This window comes from Struthio camelus, chromosome 2, assembly GCF_040807025.1.
Source record: "Struthio camelus isolate bStrCam1 chromosome 2, bStrCam1.hap1, whole genome shotgun sequence".
Lineage (NCBI taxonomy): Eukaryota > Metazoa > Chordata > Aves > Struthioniformes > Struthionidae > Struthio > Struthio camelus.
The window spans coordinates 33,621,576-33,648,127 of NC_090943.1; the positions used below are offsets into that span (position 1 = coordinate 33,621,576).

General features: G+C 40.8%; 1 protein-coding gene and 1 long non-coding RNA gene across 2 annotated transcripts in view; one reads left to right on the plus strand and one right to left on the minus strand.

The window, feature by feature from the left end:
* The window catches only part of LOC104147893 (uncharacterized), a 58,123-nt gene extending 51,124 nt beyond the window's left edge, over positions 1–6,999 (plus strand). The window contains exon 4 of the long non-coding RNA XR_694984.2: positions 2,105–6,999. This is a non-coding gene — a long non-coding RNA (uncharacterized lncRNA). The remainder of the gene's footprint in view (positions 1–2,104) is intronic.
* Positions 1–24,576, minus strand: part of MEOX2 (mesenchyme homeobox 2) — a 56,493-nt gene extending 31,917 nt beyond the window's left edge. Inside the window, exon 1 of the mRNA XM_009680820.2 lies at positions 23,636–24,576. Coding sequence (XP_009679115.1) covers positions 23,636–24,146 — 511 coding nt within the window. The 5' untranslated portion in view covers positions 24,147–24,576. The remainder of the gene's footprint in view (positions 1–23,635) is intronic.
* Between the last annotated feature and the right edge of the window lie 1,976 nt (positions 24,577–26,552).

Genomic DNA, 26,552 nt, shown 5'->3' on the forward strand with positions numbered 1-26,552 from the left:
AAGAACATACAGAGTGTACAAAAATCATTTGCTCAAATTCACCTCTGAAAACCTGTTTACAAATAACAATCTCATGGAGCGTGCATACAGGATGTACACAGTAAGCTGTTTCACAACTCTCAGCCATGTGTGTGTGAAAAGAAAGAAGTGATGGAAAGTGCTCAGAAAAGTACATGGCCTTCCGTACCCATTTTTCTAGAGAAGAATGGCCCTCCTCGACACACAAGTCTGCCAATGTTCTGGATTAGTCATTTCTCAGCAGCCTGTGCTGTTATTGATCTTTAAATTTATCTATCCCAATTTTAAGTGGTGATTACACTCAGCCTCTCCACTCAGATCCAGAACCCGTGAATCATTATGAATAAAATGTCCTAGGATATCTAGACCACTCTTTTCTCAAAGTATTTAATATTTCTACAAAAGTAGTTTAAGAACTAATAAGCCAATATTGTTGAGATACCAAAAATGATGTTCAGCGCCTCATTTACTCTTAAATCAATGTTAAGAAAAAATGTAGGAGATGGCAATGCTATATCCGGTACAAATCATCACTTGGACAAAGCATAGCTGACTCTAGACAGGACCAAAGTACTTGTCTGAAATGCTTCCTTCTTTCCAAATGCCTTCCGCCTCGCCCCCACTCCTCCTGATGTTAAAACGTGAAGGCAGATGCCCTTGTCACTGACTAGCCTCTGTGTATTCGCTCGTCTTGATTCTCAGTGTGTTTTACTCTCCCTCCAGATGATGAAGATTATATCTCTTCTCAGCCGAAACAAAGCAGGCAGCAATGAGCAGAATTTGCTAACTGATGTAATTCATATGCCAGGGATTAAGTCGTGCACCCTGGAAAAAGTTTAAGCCGATACATAAACACACAAGTAGTCTGCTTAGCGTGAAGATTCACAGGACACATCACCTTCCTTTTCTGCTCTGTGCACCAGCTCCCCCCTTCAAGGTCTCTGTCTAGCTATTTAAAACCCTCCATAGGAATAGCTTTAGCAGCCTGGAAGCTTTGTCCCTCCAAGATACCACTCTCTTAAGACAATTGTGTTCCCCTGAAATAATTATAAAATTTAAGAATGTGAAATGCTGACAAAAGCCGAGCCAGAATCTTCTTTTCTTTCAATCCTAAGACTGAATCTCCATTTCTATGAGAAAAGAGTGTCTCCAGAATGCTTAACTTACAGAAGCAGATACAAAGTACCCTTACCTCTGACTTAATAAATTATGTGCATACATCCTAAACAAACAAAAGCTTCTTTATCACAAATTCTGTGAAGAATACACAGGAAGAAATTAATTTTCTTATGTCATATGAATACCCTGATCTCATGAAGTGACATGACATCTTCTGTTTTTTGCAAGGTAGCTTAAAAATTGTAATAAATATTATTGCTTGCTTTTTCAGTTCAGCACACGCTAAAAGCAGTAGACCAGCCTTGAAAAACTAGCTATAACATTTGCTCTGAACAACCATTGAAATATTTTGATGCTTACCTGGAGACTGCCCAATGTTTCAAAGCTTAGATTCAGGTGACAGGATTAGTTCTCAGAAAAGAAGTATCCTTCTGTTCAGATTTATACTCTGTGCACGACACTTCTTTTCAGGTCAACTTTTGTTTGGAAGACAAAGCAAAGACAAAACCCCCAAGTACTAAACTATTACAAAACTAACTATCAAAGACAGAAATTTCGAAGTTTGGAGTTCTAGGATTATATGAATTGGTTTGGCGAGCCCATTTTAGTATTGATTCATCCTACTATTTTTGATCTGGAAAAATCTTTTTCTTCACTGCATTATTTACAATGCCAGACATACTAAATGAATCAACAGCTAAAATGAGCCCTTATACGCTCAGTAAAATTTAAAATTTCCTTTACAGTTCATAGATAGTTAAATTCTGTGAAATTCATATAATGTAGAACTATGTGTTCAGTAGCCCTCAAATTTTCCTGCTTCCTTTAACAAGGTGCTTTAGTAGTTACATAATTAAATCATCTGAGGACATATTTTAGGACTTTTATGAGATTTTTTTTTTCCTGAAAGATATATCTGGGATCATATAATCGCCTCTTTTTTTTTTTCCTTCTCTTTCTTTTATAGGCCACTTGAAAGTGTCTGAATCAGGATTTAAAAACTCCACACATCTGTACAGAAGAAGATCACAAAAATATAGATGCGGCATAGGGACATAACTGAACAACCAACATCCTTTATTATTAACGATGGGCTAAAAGTCTCTATGTATGGAAAGAGAAAATAAATGAAGAAGACAACAAGTCCAGCAGGCATGACCAGGCTTTACGTCTGCTACTTCATATTTCTTAAATTTCCACCAGCTAGATTTGGAATTAAGCACCTTCAGCAAATTCAACTTTTATAGCCCCTCCTGTTCTCTCTACCCACCGTTACATATTCATGTCAAATAAATTTACATTAAGGCTTTGATATATCAGGACTTAAGCAGTTGTGAACTTTCAGCAAATGTGATGTTTCAGGACTTGAAGCTATCAAAATCACATCACTTCACACAGAATTATCTCTTTTTTACTAAGCACCTTTTCATAGTGTGTACGGATTAATTTCAGGGTTATTTGGTAAATGTAATTTGGAAACGGATCCCAGTATTATAATTATTCAATAAACAGACTGTATACTCTGTAGGGATTAAACTGTCATACGTATGACAGACAGAGACATATCTTTCTTTTCTTCATTTTTGTTCTATTATTGAAAAAAACATCATTTATGTGGCATTAAACACCATCTGGGAAATATATACTGTTGACTGGAGCCCCACGTTAATTCTAGCAGCTTTCCAAATGAGGTCTGACATTGCATTCCCCAGCAATTGCCACCATCCTTTAGGTTTGGCTTTATATCATCTTACCCTGGGTCTATTTTTACATCTCCCCCTCACTAGTGCAATCAACTGTAAGTCTAGGGAATAAAAAAGAAGTGAGGAAAGGAAGAAGGGTGGAAGGGAGGAGAAGGCGAGGGAGAAGCTGAAGGAGAGGGCAGGAAGGAAGGCGGCACTCTCTTTAACGCAGAAAACAGGAAAGGGAAAGCCGGTCTTTCCTACAGGGAGACCTTAGGGGTTTTCAGTATGTTACCATTTGGCCCATGGGATCAATAAACACGGCAAAAAGTCTGGTGCGATGCTTCAGAGTCAGAGCACTGGAGCACCGCAAGCAGTTACATCATCTGGGCATCTTCGACCTACTGCCACGGACCTGTTTTGTGGTAGCAGTCATTTTTTAGGATTTAAGGGCAGGTGCCGTCAGGATCAGTGTCGGATGCTGCAGGAAGGGAGGGCCGGGGGCTGTCACCCCGCCGCCAGCTTGCGTGACGTGCCTGGGGCAGGCGCCTGGCTCAGCAAAGCCCACTCTCCCAGCTGTCCCGTCCCCTGCAGCTGGCCAAGAAAGCAACTCTACCAAGAAATACAGACACATTTCAGCACGGTGCTGGGAGTGCGCAAACTCCCAGGCCATGGCAGGCAAGGGACAGAGGCAGCAATGTCCCCTTAGTCGCTACTTGTGAAAACATGTAAATTAACAAAACAAAAGGCAACATTAACCTCTAAAACTCAGCTTTAAAGTATGAGAAGGCAATCTGAATACAGAGGAAAGAATGGAGTGGGATACAACTTAAGCCTGTGTTTATGCTTGTAGTAATTACAAGAATATTTCCTACCTTATCGTGAGCTCAAAATGTGAAGTATTAAATTTGCTGGCAATAAAAAACTACAGTGAAATGTCAGCACAGGTCAGAAAATAAGGCACTTAAAAGGATTTGGATGAGGACAAATCAAATATTTTATTCATAGGATTTAAGACAAAAAATTTACTTTCTCAGGACACAAATCCAAGGCAGAACATTTACTACAACTTTAATAACACTGTTCTCTAACATACAAAAAAATACTTTGGAATTACTGTGCTAAAACTCTTAACAAGCATCAAATGATTTAGAAGCAAGCATAAAAAATGGAACGGATAAAGAAATATGAAAAGTATTTCAATATTACTTATAAACTATGTTATAAAGCTGTCTCAATTAAAATTTCTCATTAGCTTTTGTTGGGCCAGGGGTTCACAGATTCAGACTCATTATCTGCAATAATACAGATTCATTAGATTTTCCTAAAAAAGTCATCTTTCTTCTGTTATTGGTTGTTCCTGTCATGAGCTCAGCTTCCATTAGCCCTTCCTTGTACTTGTCAAACTCACAGACGTTTGTACAAGTCAAAAGTCATTTTTTATTAGGAAGAAAGGCTAATGCTACTTTACTGAAAATAACTGCAAAATTTTAACCAGAACATTTTCCTTCACTTTTTATGAAGAATTAAACTATAGTAGTTAACATAAAAATGACTCACAGAACCTAGCAAGTTTTTTGGGCTTTTTTTTCTTTCCCCTCAGAAAAACTACATTAGCCTGTCAGAAGCTCAACTTCCAGAAACGTTTTCAGCAGCGGAAGTAGCTCAGCAGAGAACAACCAGAATGAATTCAGGACTTACTAGCTGTTCAAGACCAATTTTCCACATTAAAGACGAGGTAAAAGAGAAGAGTTAAGGCACCAAATTGTTGAGAAACAGAGACTGCAATGAAATAAATCCCAGCTCAAGAATAAAGAAAAAGCAGATGCAAACTTACATGTGAAAACCCTTCATGCTAAAGGAAGTTCATGCACTTTGTGGAATGAAACACCAAGAGCAGCGAGCAGAGGAATATCTGGTTTGACAGGTGAGTCGCAGGAGTGCGGAGGTCAGAAATATGGCGTGAGGAGAACAACAGCTGACCCAATGGCCACAACAGACCTCGAAGGGCTTCCTGGACTCTTTCTGCTTTCAAATTTCCTATGTCCCTATGAAACTGGCTGTCTTCAAGTAGTTTCCCAGGGCCTGCAATTCATTTCTTGGCTAGGCCAGCTCACTTTCACTGGATGTGGTGCTCTGAGGTTTGTTTGAATTCCTGCTGTGTGGAAATCTACTGTACTTTCTAGCAGGTGTGAGAACACTGAGGCTCCTTCAGTTGCAGCTCATTTCCACTTACTAACTACTTTATCTCCGTGGATGAAGCAAAAGTGACTTTTGTGTTTCCTGGCAGTCTGCTGCTTCAAAGAACCTAATAGTGATTTGTTTATTTCAGAGGAAATGGAGACCAGTCAGTGATGACAGATTTATTGGTTAAATGGACATCACAAAAAAATTTTCAGGCAGTACAGGCTGGCTCTAACCGCACTACGAGAACTTGCACTAAGGGGTGATGTGCATTCCAGAAATCCAAGCCTATTTAATCCAGCCCACTATAATCTGTACATTTATGTAGCACCCTTCACACAATTTCCTAATGCGCTGTACAGAAATGTAATAACCACTGTACTGAAAAATATCCAGGTATATTAATGGCTTACATTTAGACTTGAAATTGCTGCAAAAGAAGCCAGACTGTCGAATATCTCCTGGCAACGAGTCAGTCAGTGTCAGACAAGAAAAAAATGGGTGTCTGATCTCCTCCAATTAAATCTCAGGGTAGAACAGAAGTTCTTCACTCTGGGAGAGAGAATTCACAATGTGGCATAAGCGTCAATAGCTCCCAGAGCTAAGGCAGGAGACAGTGGAGAATTTTACATCGAAGCAATAAAACATAAAAATTAATATGAAACTTCAGTGGGAGCCAATGTAAATTGTATAATATGGCTAAACAAACTCAGTCTTACAAGTAGGAAAGGCACCGAGTTTTCAGCAGTTGGTAGGTTTGAAAGTTATGGAGACTTATTCAGAGAACTGCATGGTCTGAATAGGAAAAATAAATAAATATGGCATTCTAGAGCAAGGTGCTAGCAGCTTTACATTACTATATTCTTCAAATGCTCACTGGACATAATATTTGCATTTGTCAAAGAGGGTAGAGTTATGGAGAGCATACAGAAACCTATGTTGAAAATCCCAGATAACCTGACAACTGGCCATTTTCTGTAAGAGTGAGGAACATTAATCCAGGCAAGCAATGAGATCCAATCAGTCACCAGGGCAATCCACTTGATCTGGATTCAATTTCAGAAAAATATCTGGCTGAGGTCGTGCATCAGGCAAACAAACACACCATTTAGAAAGAAGCTGGAATATTTGTTGAGGCAGAGAAATGTATCTGTACCTCACCTCCATACATATGGCTGGCTAAAGCACATCTGCCAATAATTGGCTCAAAAATCATCAAAATGATAAAAATGCCTCTATTTTGGATGGTAAAATAAAGACTGTTATTTATTCTTTGGAACCACATACCTCAAAAATACCAACATCAGTAACTCATACGGCAATTAGTAACAGGAATTATCATTGTATTTTGTTTCCACCTACTCCCCAGTCTAGCTTGACATTCTAAGTGGTTGAGCTTGCTTTATGCATAAACCAGCATTGCCCATTTTACAGGCTGAAGAACTGAAGTATGGAATAAGTACAGCACAACGTAAAAATTATTGAAATGACTCTGAAGGAAATGAAACAAGCAGGTCTACTTAGGATCTCCTATAAGAAGTATAGCCAGGGTGATTTGCCCAAAATAATGTACTTGCTTCCTAGCAGAGGCAATTTGCCTGACAAAAGCACCACGTTGAGCCACATGTGCTAAGCTCTAGCTCTGGATATAGCGTCGGTGCTTCTGCACAATATTGCATTAGACAGATTCATTCGCGAAGTCTATGGCAGAGCTGGGACCTCAGCCTCTCTCTCCTTGATCTCTTTCCAGTGCCTTACGTCAAAGCCACCCATCTTCTTTGCTCTACGTTTGGGGTGGAGGATAGTATGGTGGTTTATTTATTAAAAATTAGTCTTCTAAACCTATTTACTAATCCCATCATTTTAGTAATTATATCTAAATCTAAAAAATTTTGATCCAAGACTGAAGTCCAAAGCAGCTTTTGCAACAGGTTCAATGTCTTTTTATCTGTTTATGTAGCATGTAGCACAATAAAAGTTTGAATTGTATTTTCCCACACTGTGTGTGTGTGTCTGTGTGTTTTTGTGTGTTTGCACACCAAAACTATTTAAAATTAAGACCTGAGTGTTAGTATCTTTTTTTTAACTATAAGAAAGCACAATAGATGCTTTGTTTAATCTTGATTTAACCCAGTCTTGTCTGCCAATATCAAATTGTATTTTATGATCCTTAAAACCTAAGCACACTGACTTCTCTGTGATAGCTTGCAAGTATCAATACATCACATATCTGTACACTAGTTTCACTCAAGAATCTTTTTAGCACTGAGAGCTTCCTTTCCAGATGAAAGTGTACAGTCATGATTTCTTTAAAATATGTTAGATTTTACATGATTTCCAACCTAAAGCAAACAAGAGCGTATGACTGTACTGTATTTTTCAGAAAGTCCACACTCTGCTTGAACGAATTCCTTGAAAACATATTCTCAAAGCACTGATATAGAGCAGTGGGTCCCCAGTATGAAGACAACTTGAGGGATACATATTTTTAAAACTCTGGACAAGCTGAAGAGGTTGCAATCCTGCAGTATTAGCACTGGATCTCTCAAATATAAGCAAATGCTTGAAGGATATAGATGAGGGACAGCTTTGGAATAAAATGTTTACAGTTAAGAATTCTACAGCCAGGAAAAGATAGGCTACAGTCTAAAAAGCTGCCTTGACAAAAAAGGATCGGTTTTCAAGAAAGCTGTACACCCAACTGTTACCATTTAGGCACCTAAATGAAGAACAATGGGGGTTGCTGGGTTCCGAGCTCTTTCAAGCATCTGGTCCAAATTCTTTCCTTCCATATGAATCAAAACAAATGTTTAGGCTACCAACTTTCCACTGCCCTTTCAGTTTAATGCCAGCTTTTCAAGCTTTTAAATTCCTTAGTATAATAAGATAAATAAAACACTAACTTAGCAAATGCCCAGTTAGGGACTATTTGCAATATTTTCTTTTTTATTAGTAGCAGACAAAAAAGTTTTTATGAAGTCATTGTAAAAATATATCTTTCAAAATAATATCTTTCAGAATGAGATTTTTTAATACTTTTTAAAAAATATGAATCCATCTTATTTGGCAATCAAAAACTAGTCACAGATTTGCTCACAGATTTGAAGATAAAACAGATGGAAAATCAGCATAAAGAGAAACAGAGTAGCAGAAACATTCAGAAAGCTATCGGTTAAATCAAATAAGGAAGCAGAAAGCAGATTACATGGTTGCTGGCAGCAGAACATGGGTCGATTTGGGCTGCGCTGTGATGTGCCACACCATAGTAAGGGAAATTTTAAGGCTACACAATTCCTGCTGCTCAGGACAACTGCGTCCAGGCTGATATAGGAGCTGCAACACTCTGCAGCAGTAACGATGATCTGTTCTGAGCCTAGGGAGACCCATGCCTGGACCCTCGTGAGTCCTAAGATGGTTGAAAGCTGTGCTAAATAGTCAAACAATTTGTATTTAAACATTAGAACATTAGAGGGCAAATATTGAGACAGACAAATGTAGCCTAAGTGCTAGTGCCATACATCTGTGACTGAATCAACTGGCACTGAAATATAGAGCATCCCTTGATACTAAGCCTGAGAGAGTAAAGGCTCCTTTCCAGTCTTCTCCCCACTATGGGGAAAAACTGTTCTGCAGAGATGTGGAAATTCAAAAATGTTAAGAATTTCAACAGCAAAATGAAGCGGACTCATCACTGAAATCTTCAGCACTTTCTAACAGATTCATGAATAATTGGACTTAACTGGAAAAATGTAAAGAAAATTGAGTATCTCATTTTAGTTTTACAACACAGAGCAGCAAAGGAAACAGTGGCTAGTGAAAATACAAAACCACGGGTGGAAATATGGCTTTTTTTCTGAATGGAATGAGAGAAAGCTGCTTCAAGAAGCACATAAAGAAAGGTGGCAGGAAACATCTTTAACAATTTACATGAGCTATTTAAAAAAAATTTGAGGAATGGAAAGAAGCAAACAATCCATCTGCAGCTTTGCCTATAGCAAATGAGCTCTCATCAATGTTTTTCTTTCCCAATTTATATTCAGAGTTAATGCTTCTGTTGCTTTCTGATTCTTACATAAACTATTTTCTGTAAGTGATAGTGCTCTAAACAGCTGTTATTCCAAAGTCCCCTCTGACTTTCATTTATGAAGTGTTCATTAAGAGAATAAGTATTTGAAGCTGAATGAATGACTTGAAGATGAGAACAAAGAGTCATCCCCAAACTAACTAATTCTATATAAGGAAACATATGAATTAGCTTCTAATACTGGAGGATGAAGAGAAAGGAGGAATTATTTAGGACAGTAATAGACCATGAAACAAAGCTCGCTAAAAGAAACTTCAGAGCATTTTAAGATGAGTATCAGGCCAAAATTCCTGCAAGTGAGATTTATTACACCATGCAGTCTGTTTCCTGAGATTATTAACGAAGGCAAGTTATTTTTTAAAGTCTAAATAAGCACTTAATAAATTAGTACCACGCTCATGAACCATACACATAACCTCTTTTGTCATACTGAATTGAAAGAAATCACCCCACACTCAAGTCTTTTAGTGGCCACTACTTCACTCCATCTGTCACTCGTCTAATAAAAGAATATAATATGGATTGCTCTTTGAAGGATGTTTTACCTTTTTCCCTATAAATAGGATTCTTCTAGGTAAATTCATACTGTGACTTTTTTGCAAAGGCTTTTTTTTCCCCCTCCTCTTTTTACCTGTACTATGTTTTCTGTCGCTCCAGTCATTCCTAGGTCCACATAGGCAGACAGCAAGGTTCTTGTCATTAATTCTCTAAGACGGCTGTTCAGCCACCTACCACTGCCTCATCCAACCACCTTGTGTTAATTAGACTGGAAATAACGGCATCCCTAACAGACTCTGTGAAGCCTATAGTTCCTCTCCTTTTTGGATCGAGAGAAAGTTTCCCCTGGAGTAGAGTGGAATGGGAGAAGAGAGGGAAAGGAGGGTTGTTTTTCCTCTTTGTGAAGGTTGGAAGTGAGGTGAGGAGGGTAGTGATGAAAATCAGCATGATTATGACACAAAAAGCTTTCAGCTATGACAGTTTTGCAGCATTTCCTGAAGGGGGGCAGCCTCTTGATCCTTTTTAATATCCTTATTAGTCTCCAGTTCAAGAAGCATGTGTGAGGACATGTTTAGCTCCCATTGAAGTCAATGGTTCTTAAGCATATGCTCAAATTTTTTCACAAATTAGGACTTTAATCTGTTCCTTATGTACACTTAGGATTACAGAGAAGTCTTCTGTTTTTGAAGTTACTGGAAACATCAGCTTGCTGATGGGAGGTGGGGGAAGGGAGAAGGACTCTATCACTTTGAGAAGTCTGCCACTTTCTTGTTTAAAATTTTTCTAATTTTGGCTGGACAAGTATCTGTTTACCACTTTCTGAAATGCTATCTATCACCTTCTAATGTGTGCTGCAGAAATGCCAGTTACTCACACAGTGTTCGTCTGGGATCGTATTAAAGTCACAAATACTATGTTTAAGGTCTGATTCCTCCTCTCCTTGAAGAGGAGACATTGAATTGACAAGAATTGACAGAATTCTTACCAAAAAAGAAGAACATTTATCCCTAGCAAGGGGAAAGAAGAGTTGAGACAAAAGCTGTAAAAACGTCTCCATGCTACACTGCAAATACACCTCAATTCTGGCATTTAGTGCTTTTGGCTATTTCAGTCCTGGAAAAGAAATCTCTTCATTGAGCCTGAAGGCTGTGCCAAACTGTATGGTGATTTCTGTGATATGGAAAAAAGCCCACTAGAGACTACCCGGAAAGCAGCCAATCTTGTGATCTGATCCTCATGTGAATTTATGTCTCCAGAGTTCAGATTTAATATCTTCCTTAATTTTACCATGCACTGTATTTGCTGCTATTATACTGAAAAACTCTAGATATTGAAAATAACCGCAAAATTGCCAAGCCCAAGCATTCAAAAGGTAACAGCAAGATTCCTGTGCCTTTTTTTCCTTCCCCTTGCATCCAGCATCCTCCCTCTCCCCAAACTATTTTAAAAGCACATTAAGGAACAAAACAGCACAGCAGAACGAAGCGCTCGAAGTAGAACGAAGCACTCGAAGTAGCACGAAGCAGCACTCGAAGTCAAATAAAGTGGACGATCCCAGGTCCCTATCTCCTTTTATTTTAGAATTGACAAGCACACACATGTACACACTCGCGCACACTACAAATGTATATATGCCTATTATAACACTGAAAGAGAATTACAAAAATTCTCTTACCACTTTCAAAAGTCCTCTTACTGAGTACCAGAGTGAAGGAACAAATTGCCAATGCTATTTTAAGAGTATACCCTTCGCTTCCAAATGAGGCTTTACTTTCTTTGAAGGAGGTTTGTTCTGGAACAAGTAATTATTACCTAAAAGCTTGGAATTAAAAACTATGTTAAGGATGTTAAACTTCTTTTTTTTTCACTCATTTAGCTTAGTTTCAAATACTCTATTTTTATGCTATGCTCTGCTCAACACTGGGTACATCACTGGTATTAAATACTAATCATCAGCATTGTCATGTGCGGTTCATGTTTGACTTCTGCTATAGCCGTTTATGGACTGTAAACACTACTTGTGGTGCACATCCTTGCGAAGCCGAAACCTCACGAAGAGAAAAGAGAGCACGAGATACCTTTTTCTTTTGTTTGCTCAGCCTTGCACACTTTTCTTACACACCGTAAGTGCAAAGAAGAGCCATGCCTGACCTATGGTTGGTAAGGTCCCGGTAAAATAGCTGGTGCTTTGAGAATAATGAGATAATGAAGTAATATTGCTGCGGGAAGTTTCTTTTATGAATGTAAGCTGTACTGAAGACTGAGAAGAGTGTGGATGGAAAGAGGAAGAATACAATCAAGATAGTACAGAGAAAGTGGTAAGAAACAGGATCAGAAATGTAGGCTGAGCTGGAGCTGGGCAAAGCCTTGCAGGGAAATAAAAATTTAACTCTGAGGAGATAAGCTGGAACCAGAAAAAGGATTCTAGGAAGGGAATGATCAAAAGATCGAATCTTTTGATCAGCATTGTTTTTGGCAGGGATAAAACAGGAGCCGAGAGAGGACCAGGAAAGAAAAAACAGGACTGGATTTCTGCTAAGTGGGGTAGGAGACATTTGCAAAACAGTCTGAAAACATGTAGGAGACAGAGAGGGGTGGTAAAAGCAACTTGCAAACTCAAGCTCTGGCTCTTCTAAACCATAGCTCTCCTCCTGCTCAAAACAAGAAGCAGCCGACGGCCTTGCGCTGGAGAAACCAAGGGCAATGTTGTTTTCCCCTGTAAAAGGATGCTTTATGTTTACCTCCGTGTCTGTTTTATGAGCATTTTTTTACCTGTGTCTGTGCATTTTTTCCCTGGAAGGAAAGGAGATGCTCTAATCATCTAAAAAGAAACCAACTTTGACTGCCTAAAGCTAACTCTTCAGGCCTTACGGAGAGTTAAAATCTTAAATGAATGGCAGTGAAGGTGCTAAGGCAGACCAGTGAAACCTTTTCCTTGTGCTTTTTGGGCAATACACCACACTTTCCCTGGGACTGATCCAGTATGACCCTTCCCAAACTTGCAGAAATATACTTCCTGAGGCATTTAGGGAACACGTACCCTCGTGTAACTTCTGCACAAGTACGGCTCCATATAGGTTCATACGGAGGCATCCCTTTTGCATTTCTAGCCCAGTGTGGATTTCATCTCCATCTTTTGTAATAAGAATTTTGTGCTATATTAACAATGATGTAGGCAGATCCCACTGTAGGGTTGCATTAAGCTTTCCACTTGTCTACGTGATCAGGTCAGCTGCTTGCTTCAAGGTTAACATGAATGTAGCTTTTAGTCTGTGTGTGTGTGAATTAAGACTATCAATTAGTTTTGGAAACACACTTGAAAAACGCAAAGCAAACCAGAACATCCATAAATAATATTTTTACAGTATCTACCCATATGTTGTGTAACTACTAGCACTTCTTAGCTGCATACCACTGAGCAGAAAGAATCAATGACAGAACAGCAACTGATGTGCCTGCACTTAAGTTTTTGAATGTAATACTGTTAATTCCACTGGAGTTATACACAGTGACCAAAGCTTTGATAGGATTAGATCTTTAGCACACAGATTGTTATAAAAGACCCAATCTGGTAAAGTGCTGAGTGACTTTTGCAAGAACGATGGAAACGGCATTCTCGAGAACTCTGAAGGACTGGGTCATTCTGTAAGTTATATTTCACTAAATACAGTTCAAAACGGCTGGACACATTTAGCCACTGTACTTGAAACACATAATCTCTATCCAAAAAAACGTGTTTGTTTGGGTGTCATGTCTGGCAGAGCTCTCGTGATATGTTTGCAAATACAAAAACGTTAAATCCCTGATATTTTTCATGCCAACAGACGGCAAACTCAATTGGCGCCTTCTCTGCATGTCTAAATTTCAGTTTGGAACCACTGAAATAAAGATAGCTTTATAGAGTTTGAATACTGTTAGATTTCTGTACATACCCTCATATAAAAGCAATAAAGATGTTTGCCTCGTAAAGTTGTTGCATTATATTGAAGTGTAAAAAAGAAAGAGGGACAGTATGAGGGGAGGAAAAAAATTAAAACATAAAGCTAAACCAAACCTACAGGAAAGTTTGGCAGCATATTTCTTCATAATTTAAACCAATCCTGAATATTTACCCTCTTATCTCCAGCTTTTCTTCTGTATTAGTTCAAATCAATTTTTAAAATTTATGTTTCACGTTGGTCCATTTACTACTTTTAATAATAACACATTCCACAAAACCAAATCACATACATAGAATAGTCACTATTTAAAATGCCCGATAATAGACCCTACTATAAAAGCATGTAAGTTAATACATACATACAAGTTGATATACAAAACAAGAAAAAATAATAAATACTACAGATTCAAGTTACCTTATGCGCAGCTGCTAATGATATCTTCTATTTTTATCTGATTTTGTTCATCACTTCATAGCTCTTTCATACTGCATTGCCCAATGGATTTATTGTCCAGTTCTATTTAGTTGATCCCTGCAGTTCTTAAGTTATTGTAGCTTAACATCTAACGGAAATCTGATTAAGACAAAAGGGTGGTATGTTTTGCTTTGCAATAAAGAAAGTGTTTTTTCTGCAAGGATGAATGGAAATCTTAAGGTATAAGACAGATTCCTTCAGAAATATAGTATATAAAAAAAGAGAGAGAGAGAGAGAGAGTCGGGAGTTAGATGTGTTGTTCTAACATCCTCAGAAGCGCAAAAAGCTTAACTCACACAGCTGCTGCTTGAGGCCATCGTGGTACCTTCCCAAAACTAGAACATATCAAAAAGAAAAAAAGGGAAGAGCTTAATACTACTATGTCACATATAAGTCAATCATAACTAGTAGTTTCAAAGTGTACTTTTGCACCTTGCAATGCAGCGTGCAGTGCTCTCAGCTCTCCCTCAGTTCTATATAAAGTGAGCGTGCTGATGGCCTGCCATGCAGTTTTACTAGATTTACTAGGTCTGGTTCAAAACACTATCCATTCCAATGGAGTCAATGTGCCTTATGCCGTATTAGACTGCTGTTTTCTTCCGACAGAAAACATTGTTCCTCATTCTAAATACAAAGCTACACGGTTTCAAGCGGTTGCAGCCTCCACAGCCACACTGACTTGGATTTACACCCTTTTAACCAGTTCCATGTACTAAAGCATCACAAATTATACCACAGTATAGTTTATCAAAACATCCAACTTAAGTTCTTTTTCATTTAATAACTAGCTGACACTTTAATAATTTTAGGAGATATTTACTGTTCCTACCATTCTTTTTACAGCAAAAAGCATATCTTAACAAGTAGGCTTTGGTTGTCAGTAGATCCTAATGGGACGGGGCTGACAGTGTCCTGATATTCAGCACTGACTGGAAGAAATTAAAAGGCTTAATAAAAAAATTGAGACCCAGTTGCCTCATGAGCCTCAGTCAGCCTGCTAAAATACCATCCCCCAAAGAAGTTCATGGGGAAAGGTGCGGAGATTCATGGCACGTTACATTCTTCTAGAACTTGCTGGTTTTGTGCTGGGCAGGTAGAAAAACCCATAGTTCATTCAACGTTCTTCACAGCTGTATCATCAGTCCACATATGTCTGACAGATTTTTTAGCATGTATTTTTAGAAGGGCCAAAGTAGGAAACAGTTTTTTTTTCCGCTTGGTAAATTTAAGTGACTAATGCCCCCAATCCACCAAAACACATAACCGTACACTTAAATTCAGGCGTGTTAATATCAAAGTAGTGGTTTTCTGACATGAAATCCTGGCTCCATTCAAAAGCGAGCTTTAACTTTAGCACACCCAAGATTTCATCTCCCACCGTACAGAATTAAATGCACATTGGCACCCTTGTAGGATCACAGTCTACGGCTAAAATCCCACAATGGTGGCAGAGGAATCTGAAGTGCATCTAACATGGTGTCTGTAAGGCAGCATTTGTTCTGGCTCACTTCCTAAAAATAAAAAATAGCTATTTTACATCTGAGAGAGAGCAGAAGAAAGAAGGACTTTTAAAAGCCTGCAGTAATCTGTTTCAGTTTTAGTTTTTCATATCCTATTTGCTATAAAATAATGTTCAATCAACCAATTTTTCTCTAGTCCAAGAAGCAGCTTCAGAAAGAAAGAAAGAAAAAGAAAAAGAGAAAGAAAGAAGAGAAAAAGAAAAAAGACAGAAAAAAGAAAGAAAGAGAGCAAAAGAAAGAGAGAAAGACAGAAGGAAAGACAGAAAGAAAGAAAGAAAGAAAGAAAGAAAAATGAGAGAAAGAAAGAAAAGAAAAAAAAGATTACTTAGCTTCCAGTTAGGGTTTCATAATCCACTGGATTTTATTGGTTTAGTAAAACTATGCTCTTCCATCATAAATGAAAGATTTGCCTCGTTCCTTTGAGACTTGTTTCTTCTGCTGTTTAGTCAATTATTTTGTTTCATTTGTTGAAAAGAAAGATAAAAGGAAATATAGGTTCAAATACAAAATAACTGTTAAATGAATGTTAAGTTTTCACAAATGTTTTCTCCTGTTCGGCTATTTTAAGGACTTCTTTTTCTAGTACTTGAAGGTTTGTTGAGCACAGGTAATTTTCAGTACAAAGTTGAGACAACTTTTTTTCTAGGTATTGAGCGAGAAGTCCCAATGATTTCAGCCTGTGTAGCAGTGACTGATTACATTCATCATTAAATAACAAAATATTCAGCAGCCATTTTCCAAATGCGATTTCTGATTTTTGTTTTGGTGTATAATTGCATGCCTATTTAGTGATAAGCACACCTTCCAGGTAAGTAACATAGCCCTAAAAGTATTTTTGAATACTTTGAACTTAGTGTAGGAAATAACTCACATTCCAAACAGGAGATCTGTTACTGCCTTCCGTAGGTCCAAGATTTCAAAATGAGGGATATTTAATATCTCATATACAATGAATATTACATTTTTAATATCACTAGCATTAACATTAATAGAATTTTAACAGCTAAAGTTACCTATTTACAATGTTTACGAGAACATTTTAGAAGCAATTTGGCACATGTCTACTACTTTATCCCATGATATGTATGACTTTTTCCATTTTGAATCATTCACGGGGTGTTAGGATAAAATGATGCAATTCCGTACTAGTGAAGTTGCGTATTTTTTTTAATAGCAGAGACTGAAAAACATCAGCATGATGAAAATTTGTGTCCATTAAAATAGTATTTTGAAAGGATACTTGTAAAAAAGGTCTAAATAAACTGCTCAAAAGACACATATTTTGTAATATATATTAATAAATAATAAGAATGACAAATATATGTCCAGCACACCAGAAGGCTAAGACTAATGGTAGCAGTCTTTTTTTTTTTAATAGCCATTCCTTTGCTGTATTTGCTGCTGTCTTCTGAAGCAAGCAAGACACAGTGTATCGCAAAAAGCCTAACCACAAGCAGGGCTGACTGGTCTCGCTCCTTCACCCAAGCTAAGCTACATTCATTGTATGAACACATATCTGGCCCTACTAAAAATCAGTGGGATTTTTGTCACCAATTTCTTCCAGGTGAAATTTCACTTAGCATTTCTGTTTATAAAGCATTTCTTTTAATAACTTATTTGGTAATTCCAACAGTTCAAATACACACCAGAATAAACTGCATGGATCCAATACATCAGGCTACTTTTGAATTCTAATTTTCATGAAATATAGCAGAAGAGCACATATCCAGTCAGCAAAGATCCCAGACACAGAGTTTTCAAATGACTTTTTGCTGTGCCCACCTATGCAGTCACAGCAAATTTACACGGCTAAAGGTGACGCGATTGCACTGCTGATTAACTGGAAGGATATTTTTTTCTGTGAGGTTGCTGTGTACAGTGTTGCTACTAGCTGTATCCTGCCACCAGCAGCACTCGAGAAATGGTAATGCAGATCTGTAAGTCCTTAAAGCCTAGTAAAAAAAACCCTCAAAGCTTTTCCCTTACTAAAAGCTTATAGTTCTTTAGAAATGGAAGGAAAACGCTGCTACCACTATTGTATAGACTGGGGAACAAACATAAAAGGCATGGGGCACAGGCCTGAGGTAGACCATAAGACTGGGTTCAGTGCCCAGCTGTGCACTGATGCAATGAAGTAGCCTCAAGCAGTGTTTATCAAACTTCTCTAACACCACACAATTTTAGTTCGAAACCTTATTAGTGACATATGCAAGTATTTATATTTAAAAAATATGACTCTCCTTTCGTGTCCTTTCAAGTTGAACTCTTAAGTGTATTAGGAAAAGGACACAGAACAGCATAATTACAATAAGGACTGAACCCAAATCCACCACAACTACATTTTCCTGATGGATTTTAAAATGCTTGCTCCAGTAGGTTTAATTTGCACCATTTTCCAGGACTAGGAAAACTGCTTGGATAGAATATATTTTACCTGACTGAAAGAAATATGCTACAGACACCGTGCATACTGCAACGTAACATGGTATTTGCCAAAAGCAATAACCTTGTAAGCAATATCAGATAATCAGCAGACAGCAATGAAGAGAATGTTGTCACCTTCTGTTGAATTTCAAGACACAGAGTGCAATCCTGCTCTTGAGGACTTCAAAGGTACAGCATATCGAGTTATCACATCATTGAAAAATGAACATTTCCAAAGAGTAAACTATATTCAGTTTAGCGGACTCAGTTAAAAACATTTATAAATAATTGGCATATCTAAAAGGGGAAACAAGTCTGATCAAAAAAAAAATCTAGAATCTGATTGCTTCCTGTGCAAAGTATTGGCAAAGTTATGCTAAATATGTTAGGATAAATTTTATCCTAAACCAATTAATGCTAAAACCAATTAAATTAGAATTCAATTTATGTCTGTAATGCTGGATTAGGAACGCTCAAACTAGGAAGCAATCCTAATATTTTATCAATAAATATCTGCAAGAATTATAGAGGGTTTTTGCTTCCTCAAAAAACCTGAAAGAAAACTACAATCATGATTTCTACAATAGATTTTAATGAAATTTTCAGTTCTGCAAATATTGCCAAAATTTTTGGATCTTTTATCCACATGCGTGCAAAACACGTTCTGCAATTGGTTCAAGTACCGCACTTCTGGCTCAGTCAGATCCCTCAGTGAGTTTACTCTGAAGGCAGGGATCCTTGATAGGTTATCCTAAATAATACTTAAACAGCTTAATACAAAATAATAAAAAAATGACATGCAATTACATTTCTATGTCGAAGATTCAAAGCAGCGTAACAGAACTAGCCTCCAATAACTTAAATAACCTTAAGTACTTAAGTAGTTCCACTAAAGTCAATAGAACTTCTCACATAAACATTTGTGCTCCAATGAACTGCTGGATTGGGACCGCAATGTTTCTAAAGCGGAGTGGGGAGGAGAGTGTAAATCCTAGTAAATGATATATAAACAGAGAGAAGTATATAATTAAGGTATACTTATTCTTATCCACAGAAAATTATTCATTAGCTATGAGCAAAGAATTCTGAGAATATATCAGTAAAATTAAAATATTAGCACTCAAAATGTTATCAATTATATTCCCTGATATAAAAAGTGGATGTATTACTGTAAACTTTGATCTATGAAACAATCCAGGCAATAGCCCACTAGGTAACCCAAGATTTGCTAAGTAATCAGGCTTATTAGCTTTCTCCTAAAAACATGATTGTTATTCATCAAATTTGGGACTTGTTTCATGTATGTAATCTATCGATTTTTTTTTATGGCAGGTGATGCTTTGATACTGGATACCAAACAAATTAACTCTTTCTAGAAAGTCTATGCTTTACTATGTATTTTTGCTTACTTCCGTTAACAGCCATGCTGAAAAGCATCGACATATTGATGAATCAGTTACACAGTTCTTTTTGACTACAAGTGTGCAGCTCATTTTTCTTACTGATGTGTTTCAGAAACCAATCAAAAGTCCTCAAAACCAATGATTTCATAGCATTTATAATCATTTATCAGAATGATCTGCTTTTAGTGATCACTTCAAACAAGTACATATGATTTATGATACGTAGATGGGGTTTAAAATAAATTTGCTGGAGATGTAAGCTTTTATTGCTTGCATGCTGAGAATAAGTAGGGTACAAAAGATGTTAAAATATTAGAAAAAAGAGTATTGCTTTATTTCCATGTGATTTGTCAATGAAAAAAAAAGCAGCATAACAGCTATTGAAACCCTGCATTCCTGAAATGCTTTTGTAGGTTTAACAGTGGTGCTTCTATATGACAGTATTGTAAATACAGTTTAAAAAAAAATAGATGTTATTACCTGCTAGCCTTTCACTGGAAAACTGTACCATATAAAAACATTTTTCCATGTCAAACAAAAAAAGGAAAAGCTTCTCATGCCTGAGGGTGTATTTAATTACATTAGACTTTTAACTCAATGGAGTTAAATTTGCTTTTAACATATATTTATCTATTGCAATTAAATGTCTGAATAGTTGTAGTGCTTATAAGAACTCCTCCAACAGCACTCACCCTTCCCCTAACCTTTTCAGCAGAGTACTAAATTTTTTGGCCATAGCATTTTAGGCTTCCTCAGGGTTACCAGATTCACTTTCTTTTAGTACTTCTCAATAAACCTAGTATATACTTTCTATATGTGCCTGAACTTGCTTTTCTTCTGATTAAAGTTTTAAGAAAATTTGCATCTAAGTATGTCAACTTAGACTATTGTAGTAGTAATTTTGAATTTGTGTTCTATATTGCTGGAGAATCAAAACCTACTCAATGAAACACAGAAATAAAATGGCCTCAAAAGTCACAGGCAACTAATGAGAGAGGAAGGCATCAGAAAAATCTAAGATATGCCATACAGAGCAACTCACACCACAAAGCAACAAAGCGCTCGAATAATATGCTTTTTATACGCTCAAGACGGTTTTCATCCACGCCTCATTAGCACACAGATAATTCTGACCATTAGTGCATTTTAAAATAAGTGAATTTATTTGTAACCTATCCTTGAATTTAGTATTGTCTTTGTACTACTCCAGCCTTGACAGACGCAGAGCTGAGTTACAAAGGCAAGGTTGCAGGCAACATTGTTCAGTGCAAGATGTTACCATCTAAAGAGCTGTGCGCATCAGTCCTCAGCTCGCCTGCTAGTTAGTTTACTGACCCACTTTTGGGCCTACGCAGGTTGAAAGGAATGTTCTGAAGATAATGAGAGAGCGACTGCAAAACGTGGAGACACTGACAGCTGGAGCATATAGGATTCGATGACTAAGTAAGTACTATTTCCCAGGCCTTTCTAACAAGAACAGTTGACAATTTCTCCCTGCTCTGTAGCAGCCTATTCAATATCTTCAAAGGGGACTTCGCAAACTGCTTAAAACCTGGGTTAGGGCAGAAGAAAACTGTAAGTCAGACAGCTTGTGTAAAAGTACTGCGAAAGCACGTTTCAACCTTGGTTTCTCAATCTCACACACAGCTATAACAAAGCATATCGCAAATGATATTTCTGCCTTCCCGTTCCCCTGCAATATGTGATTTCCAGGGAAAAAAAGAGCAAGCATAGTCACAGACTGTCCATCGACCAAAATTCTACATGCCCTCTGGATTTCCTTCAGTAGACAGCTAAAAATACTACACTCCCGCCATCATAATAAATGAGCAAAACTGGGTATCTCTGGTGGCAAATGGAAAGTATATCTATAGAGTTAAGCAGCAATTACTGCTTCTGGAGATAAATGATACGAGTGATTTTCACAATTTGCTTTCTTTAAACTATAAACTCAGCTTTAGGAATCAACGTTCTTGATCGTAAGCGTTCAGGAATGAAAGTAAAGTAGTGCAAGAAAGGGGTAGCCCAAGGTTAATTCGGTTCTGAAAAACGGAACAGGGCCAGTGTTCAAGAAAACCCTGAACGTTATGTGGCTTTGTGTGATATGCTTAAGAGGAGGAAATATATCTGTAAATAAGCAGTAGTACTAATAATTGTCTCAGAATGCTGGCACTGTAACTTAAACAGTCTTTTTCCTCCTTAGTTATTTACTATTAGAATTTTATACAAACGCCTATTGAAGTACTTCCAAGTGTGATGATTATGTCTCATAAGTGGGGAGGGGGAGGACGGGATTCTTTAAAGTATGGTGATTTGTTTAAAAAACGGATTAATGGGAAAAGTAGGAGATAATTTTTATTCAAATTAGGAGCGATTATGGATGACAAATACAGAAACACATTGACTCAAATAGTTCTTGCTGCCATACATTAGAAGGACGTTAAATATCTAGCACCATAGTTCAGGTTTAATAAAGGGGTGGGGTTAAAAGGTCGGTCCAAAAGTCAGTTTTTTCCTGAAGAAAAACCGAAGATTCTCTGGCAACTCAGTTGTCGTCAAAAGGCACCAACTTTCAGTTTGAGAGACTCCTAATCGTGTGAACGGACATATATTTTTTTCTTAAGGGAAGGGAGGAGGAAATAGTTACCTGCCTTGATCTTCAGAAAGTCTTAGAAAGTGAAGTTCGGAGTACAGTGCAATATAAACATAATCACGACTAAAGGCTTGCGCTCTTGTCCACTAAATCCCATGGAAGACTCCAGTGGCTTCAGGATGAGGTCTGAGACATTCCCCGCTGCTTTTTGCATTTGCATTGCAAAATGGAATAAACAGAAAGCAATGCAGACATTTCCCTGACAGTGAAAGGCATCAATATCTTTTTTTTCTTTTAGCTTTAAACAGTCTGACAAAAGATAATAAAGCCTTACACAAACAGGCATCCAGTTATTTTCCAGTAGCAATGGGGACACAAATTTTAGTACTGCTCATAGACCTCACAGAATCAGAGAATTCCTTTTATTCCACAAAATGTAGTGAAGATGCAACAATAGATTTTGCTACAAGTGTTTTACAAAATATGGCTTTCAATCTTGGCGGTTTTAAAACCCATATACCAGCTACATACGATAAAATAAAGTTAAACCCATCCTGAATCACTGTAAACATTTCCTAACGTAATGGGTAATGAACAAAATGACAGTGTCCTTGAAGTACTTTTTTAAAATAGTTTCTATTGCTTACCAGCTCACCAAGCTCAAAATATTTCAAGTGAAAGAGGTCACAGTTTCAGCAGTGAACTTCATAAATATCTGCAAAATCCTTTCACTTTCCCTTGCTTGGTAGCAACCAAGAAACTCGCTATGCCCGCTCCTGAGTTTTCAAAATGTTGAGTACTCTCTTTTTCAAGTGCCTACTGCCTGTCTCAGTGTAGCTTAGATGAGCCTTCAGTTTGTATCTGCTGCAACGGAAGTGCCATCCATCGCACTGCCGTCGCGGAATGCCTTTTGTCAGTATGGGGCTGTGACTGGCTTGGCCATGCTAAAAGCAGAGATTTTGGCAGTTCGTTTGCACGCTTAGCGATGCCTAATCATCATCCCGCCACGACCGCGGGTCTGCACGTTTTTATGCTCGTCTTGGAGTGAAAAATCGTGGTGCGTTTCAAAGTCCGACAGCTCCTTCCTTCCCTCCGCCCCCGGCACAAGGACGCTCAGCTGAACTCGCGGTCTGAGACGCCAGTTCCCCCGTTTGGCGGAGGGACTCCCGGCTCGGCCCCGGCCGGGCCGCGGATCTGCCGCGGCCGCGCTGCGGGGCGAAGCGTCCCGGCGCTGTGCAGCCGCCGCGGAGCTGCGGTGAGCGCCGCGGGGGAAGGGGCGGGAGGGGAAGCGAGCGCGCTCTATTCTGAATTTTGCAGCAGAGGTGGTGTATCGGGCGCTGGGCGGGGGGGGGGGGGAGAAGGGGAACACGGCACCAGATGCTAAAATTTCCTCGTCAAAACTACAAACGTTTCTCTCCTGGACTATACGAAACTCGCCCACCCCCTTCCCCCCGATTTCATGCTCTATCACGTGCTGGCTTTCTCCTTTTTATTTTTGCCCCGTAGCCCTAAAAAAGCTTGCTTTAATGATGGAGCTCTCGAGAGCGCGTTTGAGTGAAGACGCGACCCGGGAGCCCGGTGTCAGCGGGCGGCCAGAGCCCCGCGGCGGCGGGGGACCCGCGGCCCGGCAGCGCCGCACCCCCCGGCACCCTCCGCCCGGGGGTCCCGCCCGCACGGCAAAGCGTGAGCCGTTACCTGAGCTGTCGCTTTTCCTTTTGCCGGACCTCTTCTCTGTTTCCACCGGGGACAGAGCTTGCCTGCCATAGTCCCCTGGCGCACACGCTGCCCCCGTCGGGGTGTTAGTGCCCAGGCTGGAAGAGTTTGAACAGAGGACGGGGGGGCTGCTGCCCAGCTCCGGGGGTCCTCCTGAGTCGGGCTGAAGGCAGAGGCTGTGCCTGGCCGCGGCGGGAGGAGACGACATCTGAGGAATGTGCCAGTTCGTCTGCAAAGCCTGGTGCTGCTGTTGCTGGTGGTGGTGGTGGTGATGGTGGTGGTGGTGGTGGTGCCCCCTATGATGCTGGCTGGCAAACATGCCCTCCTCATTGGGGTATCCCGCTATTATGCAAGAGGAAGAAGAAGAAGACAGATCAGGGTAGGACATGTGGTCAGATCTTCCATGCAGGGCAAGAGAAGACTGGGAGAAAGGGTGCAAGCTCTGCGCAGTGGCATGGGGGCTGCGCAGGCAGCCAAAGAGTGTGTGATCCATGGCATGCAAGTCTCAGGTTCCAGGCAGGAGAGTTTAGGAAAGATCCAACTTCACCACCCTTTGTCAACTTTCACTGTAAACAGATCGGGGTTGGGATTTTTTTTTCCAAAACGGCAACGACAGACTTTGCAGCAGGCAGCTGAGCTCAGATAATCCAGGTCTTTAGCCCTAGTGGCCAGTCTCCGCTGCATAAACACTCGGACCTAGATGAGCCTTTCTCAGAGCTGCTCAGATGTCAAGAAGTGGGAGAGGTTGAAGCCAATAGAAGGTGGTCCCAGAGAACTGCTTGAAGGGGGAAACAGCTCTCAGAGGTTATAAATACAGTAGTGTGTAATGTGAGCTGGGGGCTGGCTTAGGAGCACAGCACTGACCACATGCAAACTCCCTCCAAAACGCCAGCGCCGTCCCCGCGCCGAGCCGCTCCGTCAGCGGGCGGCAGCGCTGCGCGCCCGCGCCCCGGGCGCCCGCGGCAGCCGCGGGGGGTGGGGGAAGGGGGGCCGGCCCGGCTCCGCGGGGGCGCAGCCCGCCCCTGCCTGCCCCCGGGCGGGCCGGGGGGGAGCGCGCCCCGGCGCCGCGGGGCTCGGCGGGGCGGCCCCGGGGGGCGGCGGTGCCCCCGCAGCCGTGCGGCCCCGCGCGGGGCCATCACCGCCCCGTCGGGGCCTCTCCGAGTGCCACCGCCCCCTGGAAAGCCAGCGGAGGAGCGCAATAAACACGTGAAGCACAGTCCGCGGGGGTTATTCTGAGGGGGCAGCGGGAGCCCGGGTCGGGGGGGGGGGCCGGGGCTAGCGCCGGCACCTTTTCTCGGGGGCCGAAAGGGGCCGGCGAGGCCCCTCACCTGCGCTCCCAGGTGGGCGGGCGGGCGCCGCGGCGGCCGCGGTCCTCCGAGCGCGGGGGAGCGCGGGTCCGGCCGCGGCGCTTCCCGCCCCTCGCTCTGCCCCCGTGTCGCATCTGCAGCGCCCGAGGTGGCCTGCCGCCCTCCGCGGGGTGCCCGCACCTACCTCCGCACTTGGCCTTGGGCGCACAGGACCTGCCGGGGCCGGCAGGCAGGGTTGCAACGAAATAACCGGCGCTTAACGAGCTACGAAACATGGTCGAGGAAAGACAGTTTCCTTCTTTGCCCCCTGCCCCTTCAAAGCAAGAACTCACATTATTTTTATTCTCTATATCTTCATTTTCTTCGTTGCGGTCTTTAGTGACTCAAGAGGGACCGGCTAGAGAGTCGGTGCTTGGCTTTTTTCCTTTTAACATGCTTGTAGTGGAATTAACAGTAGCCACGAAGAAGGCAGTTAACTGGTCTAAATGACGATAACGTATTTATTGATCATTGCCCAAGAGGTGCCCACTGCGAAAGTATTTTGTTGCTTAGCCCTTCCTCCTCGGTCTACCTTCCTCCTCCTCCTCCTCCCAAATCAAAATTAAAAAAAAAAAAAACACGCACACATACAAAACCATTACGTTCCTGCCATTCAAGTCTAAATTCTTGGGCCCATGTGCGAAAGATAAAATGAATTTCAATTGCTATTGGAAAAAATCAGGAATTGTATGAGATTTGCAAGAGCTAGTTTCTTAAACGGAAATTGAGTCCTATTTTGTGGGAAATTAGTTTTGCAGACTTTCTGAAAAAAAACTAAAACTTTTGTTCAGCAGCTGCTCCACTTTTCCCTGCAGTTTCAGACTGAGCTGGAACCTGTAGCAGTCTTTCGACGGTAAGATTTTCCCCCCTTTTCTGAGATCTAATGCTTTTGAAAAATTGTCTTTAGATTTAAGTGTAACAATGCGGTCTTTAAAAAGAGCGTGGCGTCCAAAGCAGAAGTTGCTGCCTCTGTGCACTGTTCAAAACTTGATATTTCTTCAGAATAAAGGAAATATACAGTTACAACACTGATGAAATATTTTGTGCTTTTCATTGTGTTTATCGTTTCAATATGTGCTCTAATATTAAAAGAAGGGAGCGCAAAGCGAACGCAATGGCTGAACTACTCTTGGTTTTGTTAACTCGCAGGGCTGTGAGAACAGTGATGCCGTTGTCCCTAAGAAGTAGCGGGGTGTCACGCAGCAAGAGCTGGGCGATCCTCGCCGAGCGCGGTGCCTCGCGCTTCGAGCTGCAGGCGAGCCGCAGCCAGCTCGCCCGGGGCCGTGTCCCCGTCGGGGCGGCCCGAGGCGCCGCCGGCTCCGCGGCGGGCGGGCGGCGCAGGCGGCCCCAGGTGGGAGCCCCGGCAGCGGCGGCCGGCGGCTCCCCCCCATCCCCCGGCGGCCTCCGCGCTGCGCGGCCCTCCGCGGGGGCAGGCGGGCGCGGCGCGCCCCGTCAACCTGCTGCCGCCGGCACGCCGCCGTCGGGGGGGACGGCGCCGCGCCGGGCCGCGCCGGGGGGGCAGGAGTGCCAGCACCCCTCCTGCCACCGCCGCC